General features: G+C 49.2%; 1 protein-coding gene across 4 annotated transcripts in view; it reads left to right on the forward strand.

Annotated features, from left to right (window-relative positions):
• The window catches only part of LOC123992447 (rho GTPase-activating protein 42-like), a 222029-nt gene that overhangs the window by 192387 nt on the left and 4410 nt on the right, over window positions 1-25232 (forward strand). For 2 of the 4 annotated variants that reach the window (XM_046293584.1, XM_046293586.1), the window contains 7 exons: window positions 1921-2026; window positions 3305-3464; window positions 4043-4193; window positions 4906-5523; window positions 15337-15535; window positions 18657-18722; window positions 21795-21874. In XM_046293584.1, the coding sequence (XP_046149540.1) occupies window positions 1921-2026; window positions 3305-3464; window positions 4043-4193; window positions 4906-5523; window positions 15337-15535; window positions 18657-18722; window positions 21795-21874 (1380 nt within the window). The remainder of the gene's footprint in view (window positions 1-1920; window positions 2027-3304; window positions 3465-4042; window positions 4194-4905; window positions 5524-15336; window positions 15536-18656; window positions 18723-21794; window positions 21875-25232) is intronic. The other 2 variants (XM_046293585.1, XM_046293587.1) reach the window with 1 other exon arrangement.

The raw sequence follows: 25232 nt of genomic DNA on the forward strand, positions 1-25232 counted from the left end.
CACAATCTAGGAACGCTGACTAGGACCACTGACCAGGACCACAATCTAGGAACACTGACTAGGAACGCTGACGAGGAACGCTGACTGGGAACGCTGAGTAGGAACACTGACTTGGAACGCTGACTAGGAACGCTGACTAGGAACGCTGACTGGGAACGCTGACTGGGAAAGCTGACTAGGAACGCTGACTGGGAACGCTGACTGGGAACGCTGACTGGGAACGCTGACTGGGAGCGCTGACTAGGAACGCTGACTAGGAACGCTGACTGGGAACGCTGACTGGGAACGCTGACTGGGAATGCTGACTGGGAACGCTGACTGGGAACGCTGACTAGGAACGCTGACTAGGAACGCTGACTGGGAAAGCTGACTAGGAACGCTGACTAGGAACGCTGACTAGGAACGCTGACTGGGAAAGCTGACTAGGAACGCTGACTAGGAACGCTGACTAGGAACGCTGACTAGGAACGCTGACTGGGAACGCTGACTGGGAACGCTGACTAGGAACGCTGACTGGGAACGCTGACTAGGAACGCTGACTGTTGTGTAACTGTTGCTCTCCTCTTGTCCCACGACTCACTTCATCAGCTTTGTGCTGTTTTGTATTTTGTTGTTTGTTTTTGTTTTGTATTAAATTGCAACATACAAAAAAAAATGTTCAATCAATTTAGAAATAGTCTATAATTTAATTTAAGAATTGAAGATATGTTGACGGTAGATTGTTTTGCATATTTCATGGACATGTGATCAAAAACAAGCAGCCATGAAGCTGTCAGTGTGTTTATCATGACTCTGTCCCCCCACCTCCCCCATCCTCCCCCCACCTCCCCACCTTCCCCTTCTCCCCCATCCTCCCCCCACCTCCCCACCTTCCCCTTCTCCCCCATCCTCCCCCTTCTCCCCCATCTCCCCCAACTCCCCCTTCTCCCCCAACTCCCCCTTCTCCCCCATCCTCCCCCTTCTCCCCCATCCTCCCCCTTCTCCCCCACCTCCCCCTTCTCCCCCACCTCCCCTTTCTCCCCCACCTCCCCCTTCTCCCCCCACCTCCCCCTTTCCCCCACCTCCCCCTTCTCCCCCACCTCCCCCTTCTCCCCCACCTCCCCTTTCTCCCCCCACCTCCCCCTTCTCCCCCACCTCCCCCTTTCCCCCCCCACCTCCCCTTCTCCCCCACCTCCCCCTTCCTCCCCCTTCTCCCCCTTCCCCCCACCTCCCCCTTCTCCCCCATCCTCCTCCTTCTCCCCCATCCTCCCCCTTCTCCCCCATCCTCCCCCTTCCCCCATCCTCCCCTATCTCCCCCTTCCCCCCACCTCCCCCATCCTCCCCCTTCTCCCCCATCCTCCCCCATCTCCCCCTCCTCCCCTATCTCCCCCTTCTCCCCCATCCTCCCCTATCTCCCCCTTCTCCCCCATCCTCCCCCTTCTCCCCCATCCTCCCTATCTCCCCCTTATCCCCATCCTCCCCAATCTCCCCCTTCTCCCCCATCCTCCCCTATCTCCCCCTCCTGCCCCCTTCTCCCCCACCTCCCCCTTCTCCCCCATCCTCCCCCTCCCCCTTCTCCCCCATCCTCCCCTTCTCCCCCATCCTCCCCCTTCTCCCCCTCTCCCCCATCCTCCCCCATCTCCCCCTCCTCCCCCATCTCCCCCTCCTCCCCAATCCCCCCCCACCTCCCCCTTCTCCCCCATCCTCCCCCTTCTCCCCCATCTCCCCCTCCTCCCCCACCTCCCCCTTCTCCCCCATCCTCCCCCTTCTCCCCCATCCCCCTCCTCCCCAATCCCCCCACCTCCCCAATCTCCCCCTCCACCCCCATCTCCCCCTCCTCCCCATCTCCCCCTCCTCCCCCATCTCCCCCTCCTCCCCAATCTTCCCCCTCCTTCCCCTTCTTCCCCTTCTCCGCCCCTCCCCCTTCTCCCCCATCCTCAGAGTGTGAAGACCAGAACTACAGGGTTAGGGCCGTCCATGCCTTGGTCCACAAGCTGCCTGAAAGGAACAGGGAGATGATGGAGCTACTGATCAAACACCTCGTTACGTGGGTCTCTCCTAACTGACCTAAAATCACATCCTAAATCTATTGTTGTGGGTCTCTCCTAACTGACCAGTCTAAAATCACATCCTGAATCTATTGTTGTGGGTCTCTCCTAACTGACTAGTCTAAAATCACATCCTAAATCTATTGTTGTGGGTCTCTCCTAACTGGCCAGTCTAAAATCACATCCTAAATCTATTGTTGTGGGTCTCTCCTAACTGACCAGTCTAGAATCACATCCTAAATCTATTGTTGTGGGTCTCTCCTAACTGACCAGTCTAAAATCACATCCTAAATCTATTGTTGTGGGTCTCTCCTAACTGACCAGTCTAAAATCACATCCTAAATCTATTGTTGTGGGTCTCTCCTAACTGACCAGTCTAAAATCACATCCTAAATCTATTGTTGTGGGTCTCTCCTAACTGACCAGTCTAAAATCACATCCTAAATCTATTGTTGTGGGTCTCTCCTAACTGACCAGTCTAAAATCACATCCTAAATCTATTGTTGTGGGTCTCTCCTAACTGACCAGTCTAAAATCACATCCTGAATCTATTGTTGTGGGTCTCTCCTAACTGATCAGTCTAAAATCACATCCTGAATCTATTGTTGTGGGTCTCTCCTAACTGACCAGTCTAAAATCACATCCTGAATCTATTGTTGTGGGTCTCTCCTAACTGACCAGTCTAAAATCACATCCTGAATCTATTGTTGTGGGTCTCTCCTAACTGACCAGTCTAAAATCACATCCTAAATCTATTGTTGTGGGTCTCTCCTAACTGACCAGTCTAAAATCACATCCTAAATCTATTGTTGTGTGTCTCTCCTAACTGACCAGTCTAAAATCACATCCTAAATCTATTGTTGTGGGTCTCTCCTAACTGACCAGTCTAAAATCACATCCTGAATCTATTGTTGTGGGTCTCTCCTAACTGATCAGTCTAAAATCACATCCTGAATCTATTGTTGTGGGTCTCTCCTAACTGACCAGTCTAAAATCACATCCTGAATCTATTGTTGTGGGTCTCTCCTAACTGACCAGTCTAAAATCACATCCTAAATCTATTGTTGTGTAGGGAGATGTCACACTTCATCCAACCGTCTCCCAATCTGAAGGTCCTGCTACCTTAAAGATGAATACACTCTAACTAAGTCTCTCTGGATAAGACAATCTGCTAAGCGACTCAAATGAAAACATTGTGTTCGATGTTTGTTCATCTATAATGTAGTGTGATATTGAAACCTTGTACCATCCTGTCTGATCTGTCTGTGTCTCCACAGAGTGTCCACCCACAGCCAGTTCAACCTGATGACTGTGTCCAACCTGGGTGTGATCTTCGGGCCCACGTTGATGAGGTCACAGGAGGAGACGGTGGCCGCCATGATGAACATTAAATTCCAGAACATCGTGGTGGAGATTCTCATCGAGAACTTTGACAAGGCAAGAGAGTTTCTGGTTTCTTTGAAATCAGACTGAAATATTGAGCCTGTAAAAATATTTAGTTTGCTGGTAGGGCTCCTGGTCCTGGGTATACGAATGTGTCATATCTTGGGCCTATAGTAGAGGTTTTTAGGTATTTAGGAATGTGTCATGTCTTGGGCCTATAGTAGAGGTTTTTAGGTATTTAGGAATGTGTCATGTCTTGGGCCTATAGTAGAGGTTTTTAGGTATTTAGGTATGTGTCATGTCTTGGGCCTATAGTAGGAGTTTTTAGGTATTTAGGAATGTGTCATGTCTTGGGCCTATAGTAGAGGTTTTTAGGTATTTAGGAATGTAATCATGGCTTGGGCCTATAGTAGGAGTTTTTAGGTATTTAGGAATGTGTCATATCTTGGGCCTATAGTAGGAGTTTTTAGGTATTTAGGAATGTGTCATATCTTGGGCCTATAGTAGAGGTTTTTAGGTATTTAGGTATGTGTCTGACCATGTGACCTAAGCAAGAAACTACCCAGACCCTAGCTAGTTATATACCAATGTAATGCTCAGTTAATAAAACTATTTTTCTCTCCCCTCTCCAGATCTTCCACCAGCCTCCAGACCCCAACGTACCTCTGCCCCAGCCCCAATCCCGACCAAGCTCACGAAGGAGCAGGGCCATCTGCCTGTCCACAGGCCCTAGGAAGCCTCGCAGCATCTACACCCCAACACTGTGCCTTGCAGACGCTGACAGTGAGTCCTACACCTATCCCTAGCACTGCAGGCAATTGTTGCATATCAAATGATACCATATTCCCTGTAGGCCTGTAAACCTATAGCATTCAGATCTGCATCAGATCTGCACCTTCTAATCAGAGACTGATTTAGACCTGGGACACAAGGTGAGTGGAATTCATGATGTGGTAAATCAAAACGCTAGCAGCGGTGCGGATCACATAGGGTCATATTTGAATACCCCTGGAATAGGGGGTCATATCACTCTGCTAGCTAATCTGGCCTGCTGCAGCATTCAAAAGTAGTGCACTATATAGGGAACAGGGTACCATAGGTTGCTGGTCAAAAGTAGTGTACTATATAGGGAACAGGGTGCCATAGGTTGCTGGTCAAAAGTAGTGCACTATATAGGGAACAGGGTACCATAGGTTGCTGGTCAAAAGTAGTGTACTATATAGGGAACAGGGTGCCATAGGTTGCTGGTCAAAAGTAGTGCACTATATAGGGAACAGGGTGCCATAGGTCCCTGGTCAAAAGTAGTGTACTATATAGGGAACAGGGTGCCATAGGTCCCTGGTCAAAAGTAGTGTACTATATAGGGAACAGGGTGCCATAGGTACTACGTATTGAATAAGATTCAGCAGGTTTTAATGATGCTGTGTGTTCCTGGTCCTTGTAACAGGAGACCCGTTCAGCAGGTTTTAATGATGCTGTGTGTTCCTGCTCTCTGGTCCTTGTACAGGTGACACGTTCAGCAGCAGTCCAGGCAGCACCCCCTTGGGAAGCATGGAGTCCCTCTCCTCCCACTCCTCTGAGCAGAACAGCTCCTCCAAGACAACTGGCACTTCCTCCCACCACCAGCCCAAAGACAAGGCTTCCTATCCCCCTGGCCTGTGGCTGGGGATGGGGCAGGGGACGAGCCAGTGGCTCGGCATGGGTCAGGGTACCAGCCTGAAGCAGGGGATGAGTCAGGGGACCAGTATGGGGCAGGAGATGGGTCAGGGGACCAGTATGGGGCAGGAGATGGGTCAGGGCCCAACCCTGGGTCTCCGTCGCTCCCCCTCACAGCTCTCTTCCAACGGGCCAGGGAAGGGAAGCGTCCCATCCTGCCTCAGCAGCCCAGAGTCTAGCTCCAGGGAAGACGTGGAGACAGGGAGGACAGACGGGGAGTCGGAGGGAGATGCTCTGAGTCTGTCCTCAACCAGCACCACAGCTACACCCAGGGGGTCCATCGGCCCGAAGAAAGCCCCCCACTCCCAGACGGATCTCCGGCCGGTGCCCGTGACCCAACTGACCCAGCTGAACCGCTCAGCCGCTCCCTCTCTGAGGTCACTGTATATATCTGAAGGTAAGAGGCCAACATATCTCTGCAAATCAAATCTCTGTGGGGTCATACTTGCGAAACATTAGAAAAGTTTTACGTTTTAGTTTAAGTTTAAGAATCAGCAATTTAAAATCGTTGGCCAAGTTGCACATGATCAAAGACTACATGTTAGCTGTTCTGATTAAATACTGTAACTTGACTCCTTGTAACCTGACTCCTTGTAACCTGACTCCTTGTAATCTGGCTCCCTGAAACCTGGCTCCTTGTAACCTGGCTCCTTGTAAACCTGGCTCCTTGTAACCTGGCTCCTTGTAACCTTACTCCTTGTAACCTGACTCCTTGTAATCTGGCTCCCTGAAACCTGGCTCCTTGTAACCTGGCTCTTTGTAACCTGACTCCTTGTAACCTGACTCCTTGTAATCTGGCTCCCTGAAACCTGGCTCCTTGTAACCTGGCTCCTTGTAACCTGGCTCCTTGTAACCTGGCTCCTTGTAACCTGACTCCTTGTAACCTGACTCCTTGTAACCTGGCTCCCTGTAACCTGGCTCCTTGTAACCTGGCTCCTTGTAACCTGGCTCCTTGTAACCTGGCTCCCTGAAACCTGACTCCTTGTAACCTGACTCCTTGCAACCTGACTCCTAACCTGGCTCCCTGAAACCTGACTCCTTGTAACCTAACTCCTTGTAACCTAACTCCTTGTAACCTGACTCCTAACCTGACTCCTTGTAACCTGACTCCTTGTAACCTGACTCCTAACCTGGCTCCCTGAAACCTGACTCCTTGTAACCTGACTCCTTGTAACCTGGCTCCTTGTAACCTGACTCCTTGTAACCTAACTCCTTGTAACCTAACTCCTTGTAATCTAACTCCTTGTAACCTGACTCCTAACCTGGCTCCCTGAAACCTGACTCCTTGTAACCTGACTCCTTGTAACCTGACTCCTTGTAACCTAACTTCTTGTAACCTAACTCCTTGTAACCTAACTTCTTGTAACCCGACTCCTTGTAACCTGACTCCTTGTAACCTGACTCCTCCATACTAACCATGATTATATCTGGTTAAATCTGTATCAGGCATTTAAAATCGTAAACGTAGTTGGACGTGATCCAACACTTGTTCATGGAAGTGTCCTTAAAACAAAGCCACGATCTGCTATTCCAAGTTACTAAAACGTGCAAGAAATGTTCATGCAATGAGCCCCACCGTTGCTCTGGTGCTATTTAAGACATCTTTTAAACATTGTGTGTTTGAGCTGCAGAATTTTGGGTTGTTTCAATGGATTTGTCTCTTTAACAGAGCGGTGTTTGTGAGACAAGAACAGATCCTGAAGGGCCTCGGGGCTGGGTCTGTTTTCTTTACAAAAACGCCTGTATAGCCAGAATGGTTTGAGCTACACACTATTAAAAGCGATCTATGAAAAGCCGAGACTCACAAACACGCATATGTTTTGCTCTATGACGCACACAAGCTACACAACAGTCGTTACTAGGAAAGACGTTCTTCTACTTAGATCATAGGAAATCCCAGGACAAAGTGTCGATAATACTGTAATAAGCTCAAATAGCTGCTTTCACAAGTTCCGAACTCCCCACAGTTGTCACTGACTAGTTGGATATTAATTTCCCACTGAGAAAACCAGACTTTATTTTTGTTGTTGTTGACGTTTGTCAATAAAACTGATGAATGCAACTGTTCATGTCAAATAGTTTTGTGTTCTACTTATACAACACTTCATTATGAGGTTAAATATAAGGGCTGGATATGGAGATAAATGAAAGTCAGATCAATTAAAAGCCAAGTTTTGCTAGGGTCTCGGGACTGGATGAATAGCTCAAAGTTAGCCAGCCTGCCATTTGCGACAAGTTCGAATCCCAGGTGAGATATAGTTTTTTCGTTATTATAATATAATATATAATTATATTTATTGTGATAGTGTGTTGGAAAGTCAAGTGTAGCCAAAACCTTGTAAATTACAAATATATTTTATGAGAAGCTTCTTGGTCTTACAGACCGACACATAGGCTACTACTACACAGAGGTGTAGAGCCGCTGGTGCCGGAGTGACACTCTGCCACTTCTCACAATGGTGCTCCTTATCAGGTATGAGGATAAGACCCAGATGCAGACCACGTCGAATAAACAATAGTTTAATATTCCAACAGGGGCAGACGGTAGACAAGTCAAGGCAGGCAGGGGTCAGTAAACCAGAGGTGGGGCAACTGTAACGGACGGCAGGCAGGCTCAGGGTCAGGTAGAAACAGGCGACAAAGGACTGTGAAACATGGGTTTGACACTGGACGCATGAAAGGTACGGGGCAACAGAAGATGAACAGCAGAGGTGCTAATACTCTTGGAGATGGGGAACGGGCCAATAAACCGTGGGGAGAGTTTAGTGGATTCCACCGGGAGGGGCAGATCCCGGGTGGATAGCCATACCTTCTACCCGAGACGATATCGGGGAGCCGGGGTCCGATGGCGATCCGCTTGTTGTCGATACCTGGAAGTGGTCTTGAGGAGGGCCGACCGGACAAACATCTGGGCAGAAGGTATGCCGACCTCTTCTCTTCCTGCTCAGTCGAAGAGCGGGGGCTGATACCCCTGGGAACACTCAAACGGTAATAGGCCCGTGGCAGAGCAGGGAAGAGCGGGGGCTGATACCCCTGGGAACACTCAAACGGTAATAGGCCCGTGGCAGAGCAGGGAAGAGCGGGGGCTGATACCCCTGGGAACACTCAGGTAATGGGCCCAAGGCAGAACAGGGAAGAGCGGGGGCTGATACCCCTGGGAACACTCAAACGGTAATAGGCCCGTGGCAGAGCATGGAAGAGCACCCCTGGAACACTCAAGGCTAATAGGCCCCCAGGGAAGAGCGGGGGAACACTGGGAACACGGTAATAGGCCCAAGGCAGAGCAGGGAAGAGCGGGGGCTGATACCCCTGGGAACACTCAAACGGTAATAGGCCCAAGGCAGAGCAGGGAAGAGCGGGGGCTGATACCCCAGGGAACACTCAGGCAATAGGCCCGTGGCAGAGCAGGGAAGAGCAGGGGCTGGCAGAGCAGGGAAGAGCGGGCTGATACCCCTGGGATACCCCTGGGAACACTCAGGTAATAGGCCCGTGGCAGAGCAGGGAAGAGCGGGGCCTGATACCCCTGGGAACACTCAGGTAATAGGCCCGTGGCAGAGCAGGGAAGAGCGGGCTGATACCCCTGGGAACACTCAGGTAATAGGCCCGTGGCAAAGCAGGGAAGAGCGGGGGCTGATACCCCTGGGAACACTCAGGTAATAGGCCCGTGGCAGAGCAGGGAAGAGCGGGGGCTGATACCCCAGGGAACACTCAGGTAATAACTGGGAACACTCAGGTAATAGGCCCGTGGCAGAGCAGGGAAGAGCGGGGCCTGATACCCCTGGGAACACTCAGGTAATAGGCCCGTGGCAGAGCAGGGGGCACCCCTGGGGGAAGAGCAGGGAAGAGCGGGGGCTGATACCCCTGGGAACACTCAGGTAATAGGCCCGTGGCAGAGCAGGGAAGAACGGGGGCTGATACCCCTGGGAACACTCAGGTAATAGGCCCGTGGCAGAGCAGGGAAGAGCGGGCGCTGATACCCCTGGGAACACTCAGGTAATAGGCCCGTGGCAGAGCAGGGAAGAGCGGGGGCTGATACCCCTGGGAACCCTGGGAACACTACCCCTGGGAACAACGGTAATAGGCCCGTGGCAGAGCAGGGAAGAGCGGGGGCTGATACCCCTGGGAACACTCAGGTAATAGGCCCGTGGCAGAGCAGGGAAGAGCGGGGGCTGATACCCCTGGGAACACTCAGGTAATAGGCCCGTGGCAGAGCAGGGAAGAGCGGGCGCTGATACCCCTGGGAACACTCAAACGGTAATAGGCCCAAGGCAGAGCAGGGAAGGATGTTGCGGGCGTATTCCACCCACGCCAGTTGCTGACTCCAGGTGGTGGGGTTGGCGGATACCAGACAGTGCAGGGTGGTCTCAAGGTCCTGGTTGGCTTTCTCCGACTGGTCGTTAGCCTGGGGTTGGAAACCGGGGGACAGGCTGGACGACGACCCTATGAGGGTGCAGAACGCTGTCCAGAACCGGGACGAGAACTGAGGGCCGCGGTCAGAGACCATGTCCACAGGCAGTCCATGGATCCAGAAGATGTGCTGCACCATGAGCTGAGCAATCTCCTTGGTAGAGGGTAACTTGGGGAGAGGAAGGAAGTGGGCAGCCTTAGAAAAGCGATCCACCACGACCAGGTTGCCATCATACTGGGGGAGACCCATGACAATGTCCAGGGAGATGTGAGACCAGGGGCGATGATGGATGGGCAGAGGTTGGAGGAGACCAGCCGGAGTTGTCGAGGGGTCTTGTTCCGTGCAAAGACTGTGCAAGCAGTGACAAAGGCGGAGACGTCCAGAACCATGGTAGGCCACCAAAGGCCTGGAGGAATGGGCTCCAGGACCACAGAGCAGACAGCGTCAGGCACGAACGTCTGGTTATCAGAGTTCGGCTGGGACCACTGCGCCTCCCAGACCTGTTTCCTGATACCCCAGCTGAGTGCCGTTGCCAGACACGAGGAGGAAAGGATGGTCTCAGGCTCCGGGGTGGTAACCTTGGGGTTATAGCAGCGAGACAGGGCATCCGTCTTGACGTTCTTGGCCCCCGGCCAGTAGGAGAGGTAAAAGTTGAACCGGGTAAACAGCACGGCCCATCTCTCCTGGAGTTGAGACACTTGGCGGTGTGGTTGGTCCACACAATGAACGGATGTTTCGTCCCTTCGAGCCAGTGCCTCCATTCCTCCATTGCCATTGCGAGAAGCTCCCGATTCTCCACATCGTAATTTCTCTCCTTGGCGGTGAGGTGGTAGAAGAAGTAGGCGCAGGGATGCAGCTTAGGGTCCAGGGCAGAGCGTTGGGACAGAAAAGCCCCCACTCCGAAATCCGAAGTAACGGTCTCCACCACGAACTGACGAGAAGGGTCCGGATGAAACAGGATCGGAGCCGTGGTGAAGCGGTGTCTAAGGTCCTTGGTAGAGTTGAGGACAGACAGGGGAGAAGCAAAGGGTGATGATAACCACAGATAAAGCAACAATAAAAGTTGACGAACCCCAAGAAGCGTTGCAGCTGCACCCTGGATGTAGGCTGTGGCCAATCCACCACCACTTTCACTTTTCACCTTGATGCTCCCAGCAGAGATGATGTAGTCCAGAAAGGGAATGATGGAGCGATGGAATTCACACTTTTCCACCTTAATGAACAACTGGTTCTCCAGAAGGTGCTGGAGAACCTGCCGGACATGGAGCATGTGTTCTTGGGGGAAGCGGGAGAAGACGAAGTCATCAATGTAGACCAAGACGAACCGGTTCAGCATGTCGCGGAGAACGTCATTCACCAGAGCCTGGAACACGGCAGGGGAGTTGGTAAGGCCAAAGGGCATGACCAGATATTCGTAGTGGCCGCTGGCCGCGTTGAAGGCGGTCTTCCACTCGTCCCCATCTCATATCCGCACCAGGTGGTAGGCGTTACATAGATCCAGCTTGGAGAACACAGTGGCCCCCTGGAGCGGCTCGACGGCAGAGGAGATGAGTGGTAGCAGGTAACGGTTCTTAACAGTGATGTCATTGAGCCCCCGGTAGTCAATGCACAGAATTGTTCCAGCAGCATGTCCAACTCTCTGTCATGGCGCTCGGCCAACGTTTGGACCCCTCCATCAGCCCACAAAGCAATTCCTTGTGCCTACCAATGGAGGCTCCTTTTAAAATATATATATTTCACCTTTATTTAACCAGCTAGGCAAGTTGAGAACAAGTTCTCATTTACAATTGCGAGCTGGCCAAAATAAGGCAAAGCAGTTCGACACATCCAATAACACATGGAGTAAAACAAACATACAGTCAATAATACAGTAGAAAAATATGTCTATGTACAATGTGAGCAATTGAGGTGAGATAAGGGAGGTAAAGGCAAAAAAGTCCATGATGGCAAAGTAAATACAATATAGCAAGTAAAATACTGGAATGGTTGATTTGCAGTAGAAGAATGTGCAAAGTAGAGATATAAATAATTGGGTGCAAAGAAGCAAAATAAATAAATAAATACAGTAGGGAGAGAGGTAGTTCTTTGGGCTAAATTATAGATGGGCTATGTACAGGTTCAGTAATCTGTGAGCTGCTCTGACAGCTGGTGCTTAAAGCTAGTGAGGGAGATAAGTGTTTCCAGTTTCAGAGATGTTTGTAGTTCGTTCCAGTCATTGGCAGCAGAGAACTGGAAGGAGAGGCGGCCAAAGGAAGAATTGGTTTTGGGGGTGACCAGAGAGATATAGCTGCTGGAGCGCATTCTACAGGTGGGTGCTGCTATGGTGACCAGTGAGCTGAGATAAGAGGGGACTTTACCTAGCAGGGTCTTGTAGATGACCTGGAGCCAGTGGGTTCGGCGACGAGTATGAAACGAGGGCCAGCCAACGAGAGCATACAGGTTGCAGTGGTGGGTAGTATATGGGGCTTTGGTGACAAAACGGATGGCACTGTGATAGATTGCATCCAATTTATTGAGTAGGGTATTGGAAGCTATTGTGTAAATGACATCGCCAAAGTCGAGGATTGGTAGGATGGTCAGTTTTACAAGGGTATGTTTGGCAGCATGAGTGAAGGATGCTTTGTTGCGAAATAGGAAGCCAATTCTAGATTTAACTTCGGATTGGATATGTTTGATGTGAGTCTGTAAGGAGAGTTTACAGTCTAACCAGACACCTAGGTATTTGTAGTTGTCCACATATTCTAAGTCAGAGCCGTCCAGAGTAGTGATGTTGGACAGGCGGGTAGGTGCAGGCAGCGATCGGTTGAAGAGCATGCATTTAGTTTTACTTGTATTTAAGAGCAATTGGAGGCCATGGAAGGAGAGTTGTATGGCATTGAAGCTTGCCTGGAGATTTGTTAACACAGTGTCCAAAGAAGGGCCAGAAGTATACAGAATGGTGTCATCTGCGTAGAGGTGGATCAGAGACTCACAAGCAGCAAGAGCGAAATCATTGATATATACAGAGAAAAGAGTCGGTCCAAGAATTGAACCCTGTGACACTCCCATAGAGACTGCCAGAGGCCTGGACAGCAGACCCTCCGATTTGACACACTGAACTCTGTCTGCAAAGTAATTGGTGAACCAGGCAAGGCAGTCATCCGAAAAACCGAGGCTACTGAGTCTGCCGATAAGAATATGGTGATTGACAGAGTCGAAAGCCTTGGCAAGGTCGATGAAGACGGCTGCACAGTACTGTCTTTTATCGATGGCGATTATGATATCGTTTAGTACCTTGAGCGTGGCTGAGGTGCACCCATAACCGGCTCTAAAATCAGATTGCATTGAATGTACGGTGGGATTCGAGATGGTCGGTGACCTGTTTGTTGACTTGGCTTTCGAAGACCTTAGATAGGCAGGGCAGGATGGATATAGGTCTGTAACAGTTTGGGTCTAGGGTGTCTCCCCCTTTGAAGAGCTTTCCAGTCCTTGGGGATCTCAGACGATATGAAAGAGAGGTTGAACAGGCTGGTAATAGGGGTTGCGACAATGGCGGCGGATAATTTCAGAAATAGAGGGTCCAGATTGTCAAGCCCAGCTGATTTGTACGGGTCCAGGTTTTGCAGCTCTTTCAGAACATCTGCATGTCATGGGAACAGCTAACATGTAGCCTTTGATCATGTGCAACAATATTGTCACGCCTTGGTCTTAGTATTTTGTGTTTTCGTTATTTATTTGGTCAGGCCAGGGTGTGACATGGGTTTATTGTGTTGTCTTATTGGGGTTTTGTAGGCATTGGGATTGCGGCTGAGTCGGGGTGTAGCATAGGCTTGGCTGCCTGAGGCGGTTCTCAATCAGAGTCAGGTGATTCTCGTTGTCTCTGATTGGGAACCATATTTAGGTAGCCTGGGTTTCACTGTGTGTTTCGTGGGTGATTGTTCCTGTCTCTGTGTTTGTTGTCACAAGATAGGCTGTATAGGTTTTCGCGTTTCGTTTGTTGTTTTGTATATTTAGTTATTTCATGTATCGTTCATCATTTTGATTAAAGAACATGAGTAACCACCACGCCACATTTTGGTCCGACTCTCTTTCTACAGACGAACGCCGTTACAGATATGTCAACGACTTTAATCGGCTGATGTTTCATCTTTTTTCGAATGTTCTCGCGTGTGGCCCCTCTATGACTCTTTGAAGTAGGACACATCTCTGTTATATATTCCTCCATTCAGGTACAGAGGTTTTTTACTTCTTTCCTTCTGTAGCTCAGTTGGTAGAGCATGGCGCTTGAAACGCCAGGGTAGTGGGTTCGATCCCCGGGACCACCCATACGTAGAATGTATGCACACATGACTGTAAGTCGCTTTGGATAAAAGCGTCTGCTAAATGGCATATATTATATATTATTGTTTTCCATTATTCCTTCAAGTGTTTTGCCTGCAGTAATATCATCAAATCTTCAAGCCTCACATGCTATTACCATTAGCAATAGTACTATTTAAAAAACGCCTTTATAGCATTCCATTCTCTTACACGTTCCTTTGACTCATGAGGATTCATGCTTGCAGTCACTAAGATTCGTTTTTCTGTCTTGTTAAAAAAACTTTTAAAAAATGAAATTCTAAAGCAAAGGAAAACTATTCATATCCTCTTCACAACAGAGACAGAGGTCCTACGTTATTACTGTACTCCTCCACAGATAAAGATGACCATCGTGTTCCCATTGAATACTCATCGTGATCAATATGATAAACCTTGCTTTGACAGTCTACTGCTTGGCTGTGTCCCAAATTCCACCCTATTTGGGCAGTTAAAAACCTTGGACCTATAGTAGTGTAGTAGACAGGACATATAGTAGTGTAGTAGACAGGGCCTATAGTAGTGTAGTAGACAGGACATATAGTAGTGTAGTAGACAGGACCTATAGTAGTGTAGTAGACAGGGCCTATAGTAGTGTAGTAGACAGGACCTATAGTAGTGTAGTAGACAGGGCCTATAGTAGTGTAGTAGACAGGGCCTATAGTAGTGTAGTAGACAGGACCTATAGTAGTGTAGTAGACAGGACATATAGTAGTGTAGTAGACAGGGCCTATAGTAGTGTAGTAGACAGGGCATATAGTAGTGTAGTAGACAGGGCATATAGTAGTGTAGTAGACAGGACATATAGTAGTGTAGTAGACAGGACATATAGTAGTGTAGTAGTACAGGGCCTATAGTAGTGTAGTAGACAGGGCCTATAGTAGTGTAGTAGACAGGGCCTAGACAGGGCCTATAGTAGTGTAGTAGACAGGGCCTATAGTAGTGTAGTAGACAGGGCATATAGTAGTGTAGTAGACAGGACATATAGTAGTGTAGTAGACAGGGCCTATAGTAGTGTAGTAGACAGGGCCTATAGTAGTGTAGTAGACAGGGCATATAGTAGTGTAGTAGACAGGACATATAGTAGTGTAGTAGACAGGGCATATAGTAGTGTAGTAGACAGGACATATAGTAGTGTAGTAGACAGGGCCTATAGTAGTGTAGTAGACAGGGCATATAGTAGTGTAGTAGACAGGACATATAGTAGTGTAGTAGACAGGGCCTATAGTAGTGTAGTAGACAGGGCATATAGTAGTGTAGTAAACAGGGCCTATAGTAGTGTAGTAGACAGGGCCTATAGTAGTGTAGTAGACAGGGCCTATAGTAGTGTAGTAGACAGGGTCTATAGTAGTGTAGTAGACAGGGCCTATAGTAGTGTAGTAGACAGGGTCTATAGTAGTGTAGTATTGCACAATAGAGAATTGGGATCCATTTTGTACTCACTGAGGTGCTTATCTCTTCCCCAAGGCCGTAGGAGTCTGGCAGGTTCAGTCCAGAGTCTGTCTGCCGAGACGCTGGACCAGAAAGACCAACAGAAGGATCGGAAGGAGAGTGTAGAGTCTACAGACCCCCCAGACCGCCCTCCTAAACTAGTCACCCGTCGGAGATTGGACAGACCGGACAAGATGGAGTCCTCCAGCAACGGATACCAGAGACCAGGATCAGTGTAATGGACATGACGCTACTACAGTACACACACACACACACACACACACACACACACACACACACACACACACACACACACACACACACACACACACACACACACACACACACACACACACACACACACACACACACACACACACACACACACACACACACACACAGAATAAACAGCCCTTAAAACACACAGTTTTTCTCTGCGAGACAGATCTTACTGTGAACCTTCCTCCTGTTGTGTGTGTGTGTGTGTGTGTGTGTGTGTGTGTGTGTGTGTGTGTGTGTGTGTGTGTGTGTGTGTGTGTGTGTGTGTGTGTGTGTGTGTGTGTGTGTGTGTGTGTGTGTGTGTGTGTGTGTGTGTGTGTGTGTGTGTTTGTGCCTGTGCGTGCGGGTGTGTGTGTGCTGTGAGATTTATGTGTTTTTCCTATCAGTTGGAGAGTCAGTCTGGTTTTATTCCGCTCTGCCTGCTGCTGGGTTGATGTGACCCAGCTCTCCACTCTCCCCCTCTCTTTCTTCTGCCTCTTTCTCTCTCTCTCACGGGGAAGGACAAAGGGAGGGACATGGGAGGGACATGGGAGGGATACGGGGAGGGACATTGGAGGATACGGGGAGGGACATGGGAGAGATACGGGGAGGGACACAGGGAGGACACGGGGAGGGACATGGGAGAGACACGGGGAGGATACGGGGAAGGACATGGGAGAGACACGGGGAGGATACGGGGAAGGACATGGGAGAGACATGGGAGAGACACGGGGAGGGACATGGGAGGGACATGGGAGAGACACGGGGAGGATACGGGGAAGGACATGGGAGAGACACGGGGAGGATACGGGGAAGGACATGGGAGAGACATGGGGAGGATACGGGGAGGGACATGGGAGGGACATGGGAGAGACACGGGGAGGGACATGGGAAGGACATGGGAGGGACACGGGGAGGGACATGGGAGGGACATGGGAGAGACACAGGGAGGGACATGGGAATGACATGGGAGGGACATGGGGAGGACATGGGAGGGACATGGGAGAGACAAAGGGAGGGACACAGGGAGAGACACAGGGAAGTGTTCAGCAGTCTGATGGCTTGTACATTGAAACTGTGTCAGAGCCTGTTGATATCAAACCTCATGCTCCGATACCGTCTGCCCCATGGTAAGGGAGAGAACAGCTCGTGCCTGAGGTGGTTGGCATCCATGATGATGCTGTGGGCCTTCCTCAGGCACCTCCTAAGGGCCTCCTCTCGACTGTCTTCAGTTGTCCTGTAGGGTAAAGCCTCCTCTCCTGTGTCGTGAGTTGCCCTGTAGGGTAAAGCCTCCTCTCCTGTGTCGTGAGTTGCCCTGTAGGGTAAAGCCTCCTCTCCTGTGTTGTGAGTTGCCCTGTAGGGTAAAGCCTCCTCTCCTGTGTCGTGAGTTGCCCTGTAGGGTAAAGCCTCCTCTCCTGTGTCGTGAGTTGCCCTGTAGGGTAAAGCTTCCTCTCCTGTGTCGTGAGTTGCCCTGTAGGGTAAAGCCTCCTCTCCTGTGTCGTGAGTTGCCCTGTAGGGTAAAGCCTTCTCTCCTGTGTCGTGAGTTGCCCTGTAGGGTAAAGCCTTCTCTCCTGTGTCGTGAGTTGCCCTGTAGGGTAAAGCCTCCTCTCCTGTGTCGTGAGTTGCCCTGTAGGGTAAAGCCTCCTCTCCTGTGTCGTGAGTTGCCCTGTAGGGTAAAGCCTCCTCTCCTGTGTCGTGAGTTGCCCTGTAGGGTAAAGCTTCCTCTCCTGTGTCGTGAGTTGCCCTGTAGGGTAAAGCCTCCTCTCCTGTGTCGTGAGTTGCCCTGTAGGGTAAAGCCTCCTCTCCTGTGTCGTGAGTTGCCCTGTAGGGTAAAGCCTCCTCTCCTGTGTCGTGAGTTGCCCTGTAGGGTAAAGCTTCCTCTCCTGTGTCGTGAGTTGCCCTGTAGGGTAAAGCCTCCTCTCCTGTGTCGTGAGTTGCCCTGTAGGGTAAAGCTTCCTCTCCTGTGTCGTGAGTTGCCCTGTAGGGTAAAGCCTTCTCTCCTGTGTCGTGAGTTGCCCTGTAGGGTAAAGCCTCCTCTCCTGTGTCGTGAGTTGCCCTGTAGGGTAAAGCCTCCTCTCCTGTGTCGTGAGTTGCCCTGTAGGGTAAAGCCTTCTCTCCTGTGTCGTGAGTTGCCCTGTAGGGTAAAGCCTCCTCTCCTGTGTCGTGAGTTGCCCTGTAGGGTAAAGCCTCCTCTCCTGTGTCGTGAGTTGCCCTGTAGGGTAAAGCCTCCTCTCCTGTGTCGTGAGTTGCCCTGTAGGGTAAAGCCTCCTCTCCTGTGTCGTGAGTTGCCCTGTAGGGTAAAGCCTTCTCTCCTGTGTCGTGAGTTGCCCTGTAGGGTAAAGCCTTCTCTCCTGTGTCGTGAGTTGCCCTGTAGGGTAAAGCCTTCTCTCCTGTGTCGTGAGTTGCCCTGTAGGGTAAAGCCTCCTCTCCTGTGTCGTGAGAGCTGGTTCTACACCTTGGAGGGGAAGGCAGAGGAGGGGGAAGGAAGGGGAAGGCAAAGGAAGGGGAAGGCAGAGGAGGGGGAAGGAAGGGGAAGGCAGAGGAGGGGGAAGGAAGGGGAAGGGAAGGCTGGCCTCTTGCCTGCCTGGTAACGGAAGGGAAAGGGAAGGCTGGCCTCTTGCCTGCCTGGTAACGGAAGGGAAAGGGAAGGCTGGCCTCTTGCCTGCCTGGTAACGGAAGGGAAAGGGAAGGCTGGCCTCTTGCCTGCCTGGTAACGGAAGGGAAAGGGAAGGATGGCCTCTTGCCTGCCTGGTAACGGAAGGGAAAGGGAAGGCTGGCCTCTTGCCTGCCTGGTAACGGAAGGGAAAGAAGCCTCCCCTGTTGTGTATCTTATTGTGTAGCTGAAGCCGTTTCGCTGACTTCACACTTAACAATAAGACATGCTGTGACTTCACACTCAAAAATGAGGAACACTGGCCGCTCTGAATGAAAGTGCACTTACCCCAGTGTGCAGGGTCAAAATGACTCAAGACAGCCTTTTGAACATAAAATAATTCACACCCATTCACATGTAATTAGCACGAGATTTCAGGCCATTGGTATATAGATTTGAGAGACAATAGGCATATGGGACTGAATTGTTCCTGTCTGTATTTCAGGGTTGCTGCAAGAGCCATGCTGTTCGAAACCTGCCCTTCAGCGGCGCAGACCACACCTGTTGGAAGGTAGAATGTCAGAATATGTCTTCTATCCCAAATGTCTGACCTACTCTATATGCAGCCTGCTCTCTCCTCCATTTGGTGGTGTAACCTACTCTATATGCAGCCTGCTCTCTCCTCCATTTGGTGGTTAACCTACTCTATATGCAGCCTGCTCTCTCCTCCATTTGGTGGTTAACCTACTCTATATGCAGCCTGCTCTCTCCTCCATTTGGTGGTGTAACCTACTCTATATGCAGCCTGCTCTCTCCTCCATTTGGTGGTTAACCTACTCTATATGCAGCCTGCTCTCCAAATGTATCTGTCTGTCTTTATCCCTCTTTATAGAGATGTATCTGTCTGTCTTTATCCCTCTTTATAGAGATGTATCTGTCTGTCTTTGTCCCTCTTCATAGAGATGTATCTGTCTGTCTGTATCCCTCTTTATAGAGATGTATCTGTCTGTCTGTATCCCTCTTTATAGAGATGTATCTGTCTGTCTGTATCCCTCTTTATAGAGATGTATCTGTCTGTCTGTATCCCTCTTTATAGAGATGTATCTGTCTGTCTTTATCCCTCTTCGTAGAGATGTATCTGTCTGTCTTTGTCCCTCTTCATAGAGATGTATCCCTCTGTCCCTCTTTATAGAGATGTATCTGTCTGTCTTTATCTCTCTTTATAGAGATGTATCTGTCTTTATCTCTCTTTATAGAGATGTATCTGTCTTTATCTCTCTTTATAGAGATGTATCTGTCTTTATCTCTCTTTATAGAGATGTATCTGTCTGTCTTTATCCCTCTTTATAGAGATGTATCTGTCTGTATCTCTCTTTATAGAGATGTATCTGTCTGTCTTTATCCCTCTTTATAGAGATGTATCTGTCTGTATCTCTCTTTATAGAGATGTATCTGTCTGTCTTTATCCCTCTTTATAGAGATGTATCTGTCTGTATCTCTCTTTATAGAGATGTATCTGTCTGTATCTCTCTTTATAGAGATGTATCTGTCTGTATCCCTCTTTATAGAGATGTATCTGTCTGTATCTCTCTTTATAGAGATGTATCTGTCTGTCTGTATCCCTCTGTCCCTCTTTATAGAGATATATCTGTCTGTCTGTATCCCTCTTTATAGAGATGTATCTGTCTGTCTGTATCCCTCTTTATAGAGATGTATCTGTCTGTCTGTATCCCTCTTTATAGAGATGTATCTGTCTGTCTGTATCCCTCTTTATAGAGATGTATCTGTCTGTCTTTATCCCTCTTCATAGAGATGTATCTGTCTGTCTGTATCCCTCTTCATAGAGATGTATCTGTCTGTCTTTATCCCTCTTTATAGAGATGTATCTGTCTGTCTGTATCCCTCTTTATAGAGATGTATCTGTCTGTCTGTATCCCTCTTCATAGAGATGTATCTGTCTGTCTTTATCCCTCTTTATAGAGATGTATCTGTCTGTCTGTATCCCTCTTTATAGAGATGTATCTGTCTGTCTTTATCTCTCTTTATAGAGATGTATCTGTCTGTCTTTATCCCTCTTTATAGAGATGTATCTGTCTGTCTGTATCCCTCTTTATAGAGATGTATCTGTCTGTATCCCTCTTTATAGAGATGTATCTGTCTGTATCCCTCTTTATAGAGATGTATCTGTCTGTCTTTATCTCTCTTTATATAGATGTATCTGTCTTTATCCCTCTTCATAGAGATGTATCTGTCTGTCTTTATCTCTCTTTATATAGATGTATCTGTCTTTATCCCTCTTCATAGAGATGTATCTGTCTGTCTTTATCCCTCTTTATAGAGATGTATCTGTCTGTCTTTATCCCTCTTCATAGAGATGTATCTGTCTGTCTGTATCCCTCTTCATAGAGATGTATCTGTCTGTCTGTATCCTCTTTATAGAGATGTATCTGTCTGTCTGTATCCCTCTTTATAGAGATGTATCTGTCTGTCTTTATCCCTCTTCATAGAGATGTATCTGTCTGTCTGTATCCCTCTTCATAGAGATGTATCTGTCTGTCTTTATCCCTCTTTATAGAGATGTATCTGTCTGTCTGTATCCCTCTTTATAGAGATGTATCTGTCTGTCTGTATCCCTCTTCATAGAGATGTATCTGTCTGTCTTTATCCCTCTTTATAGAGATGTATCTGTCTGTCTGTATCCCTCTTTATAGAGATGTATCTGTCTGTCTTTATCTCTCTTTATAGAGATGTATCTGTCTGTCTTTATCCCTCTTTATAGAGATGTATCTGTCTGTCTGTATCCCTCTTTATAGAGATGTATCTGTCTGTATCCCTCTTTATAGAGATGTATCTGTCTGTATCCCTCTTTATAGAGATGTATCTGTCTGTCTTTATCTCTCTTTATATAGATGTATCTGTCTTTATCCCTCTTCATGGAGATGTATCTGTCTGTCTTTATCTCTCTTTATATAGATGTATCTGTCTTTATCCCTCTTCATAGAGATGTATCTGTCTGTCTTTATCCCTCTTTATAGAGATGTATCTGTCTGTATCCCTCTTTATAGAGATGTATCTGTCTGTCTGTATCACTCTTTATATAGATGTATCTGTCTTTATCCCTCGTCATAGAGATGTATCTGTCTGTCTTTATCCCTCTTTATAGAGATGTATCTGTCTGTCTGTATCACTCTTTATATAGATGTATCTGTCTTTATCCCTCTTCATAGAGATGTATCTGTCTGTCTTTATCCCTCTTTATAGAGATGTATCTGTCTGTATCACTCTTTATAGAGATGTATCTGTCTGTCTTTATCCCTCTTTATAGAGATGTATCTGTCTGTCTTTATCCCTCTTTATAGAGATGTATCTGTCTGTCTTTATCCCTCTTTATAGAGATGTATCTGTCTTTATCCCTCTTTATAGAGATGTATCTGTCTGTATCACTCTTTATATAGATGTATCTGTCTTTATCCCTCTTCATAGAGATGTATCTGTCTGTATCCCTCTTTATATAGATGTATCTGTCTTTATCTCTCTTTATAGAGATGTATCTGTCTGTCTGTATCCCTCTTTATAGAGATGTATCTGCCATAGACGTAGAGTATGTCTGTTGACTTTGTAATGTCTCCTGTGTTGGTTCCAGAGACGCCAAGGCCATGTACTCCTGTGAGGCAGAACACAGCCATGAGCTCAGCTTCCCACAGGGGGCTCTCTTCTCAAACGGTGAGACACTGACTCAGTTAACACACACACACAGACAGACAGACAGACAGACAGACAGACAGACAGACAGACAGACAGACAGACAGACAGACAGACAGACAGACAGACAGACAGACAGACAGACAGACAGACAGACAGACAGACAGACAGACAGACAGACAGACAGACAGACAGACAGACAGACAGACAGACAGACAGACAGACAGACAGACAGACAGACAGACAGACAGACAGACAGACAGACAGACAGACAGACAGACAGACAGACAGACAGACAGACAGACAGACAGACAGACAGACAGACAGACAGATGCGGTGTGTCTACTATTAAACAGAATGTGTCCATCTGTTCCTGTATACAGCAGGTATTCCTCCGCTATGTATTTCGTCCAGGTCTGGTCTATAGAATGAACCATCTGTAGGTTGTCCTGCATACAGACAGGGGCCACCCCAACTTGGTAGGCCTCAGTAATGACTTGGCAGTTTCCCAGTGTTGTGTACAGACAGGGGCCACCCCAACTTGGTAGGCCTCAGTAATGACTTGGCAGTTTCCCAGTGTTGTGTACAGACAGGGGCCACCCCAACTTGGTAGGCCTCAGTAATGACTTGGCAGTTTCCCAGTGTTGTGTACAGACAGTGGAAGCATAGCAACCTTTTAGCTTGACACTATCCTCTCTCTAAACACCCAGATAGCCTAGCCTCAGAGAGATGTTACTACCTATCCTCTCTCTAAACACCCAGATAGCCTAGCCTCAGAGAGATGTTACTACCTATCCTCTCTCTAAACACCCAGATAGCCTAGCCTCAGAGAGATGTTACTACCTATCCTCTCTCTAAACACCCAGATAGCCTAGTCTCAGAGAGATGTTACTACCTATCCTCTCTCTAAACACCCAGATAGCCTAGCCTAGCCTCAGAGGGATGTTATTACCTATCCTCTCTCTAAACACCCAGATAGCCTAGCCTAGCCTCAGAGAGATGTTACTACCTATCCTCTCTCTAAACACCCAGATAGCCTAGTCTCAGAGAGATGTTACTACCTATCCTCTCTCTAAACACCCAGATAGCCTAGCCTAGCCTCAGAGAGATGTTATTACCTATCCTCTCTCTAAACACCCAGATAGCCTAGTCTCAGAGAGATGTTACTACCTATCCTCTCTCTAAACACCCAGATAGCCTAGCCTCAGAGAGATGTTACTACCTATCCTCTCTCTAAACACCCAGATAGCCTAGCCTCAGAGAGATGTTACTACCTATCCTCTCTCTAAACACCCAGATAGCCTAGCCTAGCCTCAGAGGGATGTTATTACCTATCCTCTCTCTAAACACCCAGATAGCCTAGTCTCAGAGAGATGTTACTACCTATCCTCTCTCTAAACACCCAGATAGCCTAGCCTCAGAGAGTTGTTACTACCTATCCTCTCTCTAAACACCCAGATAGCCTAGCCTAGCCTCAGAGGGATGTTATTACCTATCCTCTCTCTAAACACCCAGATAGCCTAGTCTCAGAGAGATGTTACTACCTATCCTCTCTCTAAACACCCAGATAGCCTAGCCTAGCCTCAGAGGGATGTTATTACCTATCCTCTCTCTAAACACCCAGATAGCCTAGCCTCAGAGAGATGTTATTACCTATCCTCTCTCTAAACACCCAGATAGCCTAGCCTCAGAGAGATGTTACTACCTATCCTCTCTCTAAACACCCAGATAGCCTAGCCTAGCCTCAGAGGGATGTTATTACCTATCCTCTCTCTAAACACCCAGATAGCCTAGCCTAGCCTCAGAGAGATGTTACTACCTATCCTCTCTCTAAACACCCAGATAGCCTAGTCTCAGAGAGATGTTACTACCTATCCTCTCTCTAAACACCCAGATAGCCTAGCCTCAGAGAGATGTTACTACCTATCCTCTCTCTAAACACCCAGATAGCCTAGCCTAGCCTCAGAGAGATGTTACTACCTATCCTCTCTCTAAACACCCAGATAGCCTAGCCTAGCCTCAGAGAGATGTTATTACCTATCCTCTCTCTAAACACCCAGATAGCCTAGCCTCAGAGGGATGTTATTTTGCCTCTTGCCATGGGTTTGGCTCAGTCCCAGGGCAGCAGCCTTACAACAGGTCACAGTAACCTCGTAGTGATGGAAAGCTGTGGAGCAGCTTAGCTGGATCTCATACGTTCAGCTGACAGAGCCAGCATACACTAGCCAGCAGAGATAAGGTTAACATCCTCTGCAGCAGTTATTTTACTGTGTAACAGGATACGTTCCTATTCCCTATAAAGTACAATGGGGAGGAGGGGGGGGGGAGGCTGAGGGAAGAGAGAGGGAGGGAAGAGAGGGGGAGGCTGAGGGAAGAGAGGGGAGGCTGAGGGAAGAGAGGGGAGGCTGAGGGAAGAGAGGGGGAGGCTGAGGGAAGAGAGGGGAGGGAAGAGAGGGGGAGGCTGAGGGATGAGAGGGAGGGAAGAGAGGGGGAGGCTGAGGGATGAGAGGGAGGGAAGAGAGGGGAGGCTGAGGGATGAGAGGGAGGGAAGAGAGGGGAGGCTGAGGGAAGAGAGGGAGGGAAGAGAGGGGAGGCTGAGGGAAGAGGGAAGGCTGAGTGAAGAGAGGGGAGGCTGAGGGAAGAGAGGGGGAGGCTGAGGGATGAGAGGGAGGGAAGAGAGGGGGAGGCTGAGGGAAGAGAGGGGGAGGCTGAGGGAAGAGAGGGGAGGCTGAGGGAAGAGAGGGGAGGGAAGAGGGGGAGGCTGAGGGAAGAGAGGGGAGGCTGAGGGATGAGAGGGAGGGAGAGAGGGGAGGCTGAGGGAAGAGAGGGAGGGAAGAGAGGGGAGGCTGAGGGAAGAGGGGAGGCTGAGGGAAGAGGGGGAGACTGAGGGAAGAGAGGGGAGGCTGAGGGATGAGAGGGAGGGAAGAGAGGGGAGGCTGAGGGAGAGAGGGGGAGGCTGAGGGAAGAGAGGGGAGGCTGAGGGAAGAGAGGGGGAGGGAAGAGAGGGGAGGCTGAGGGGAAGAGAGGGGAGGCTGAGGGATGAGAGGGAGGGAAGAGAGGGGAGGCTGAGGGAAGAGAGGGGAGGGAAGAGAGGGGAGGCTGAGGGAAGAGAGAGGGGGAGGCTGAGGGAAGAGGGGGGGAGGCTGAGGGAAGAGAGGGGGAGGGAAGAGGGGGAGGCTGAGGGAAGAGAGGGGGAGGCTGAGGGAAGAGTGTAGGGAAGAGGGGGGAGGCTGAGGGAAGAGGGGGGGAGGCTGAGGGAAGAGGGGAGGCTGAGGGAAGAGAGGGGAGGGAAGAGAGGAGAGAGGCTGAGGGAAGAGGGGGAGGCTGAGGGAAGAGAGGGGGAGGGAAGAGGGGGAGGGAAGAGAGGAGAGAGGCTGAG

Source organism: Oncorhynchus gorbuscha, linkage group LG13 (genome assembly GCF_021184085.1).
Source record: "Oncorhynchus gorbuscha isolate QuinsamMale2020 ecotype Even-year linkage group LG13, OgorEven_v1.0, whole genome shotgun sequence".
Taxonomy (NCBI): Eukaryota; Metazoa; Chordata; class Actinopteri; order Salmoniformes; family Salmonidae; genus Oncorhynchus; species Oncorhynchus gorbuscha.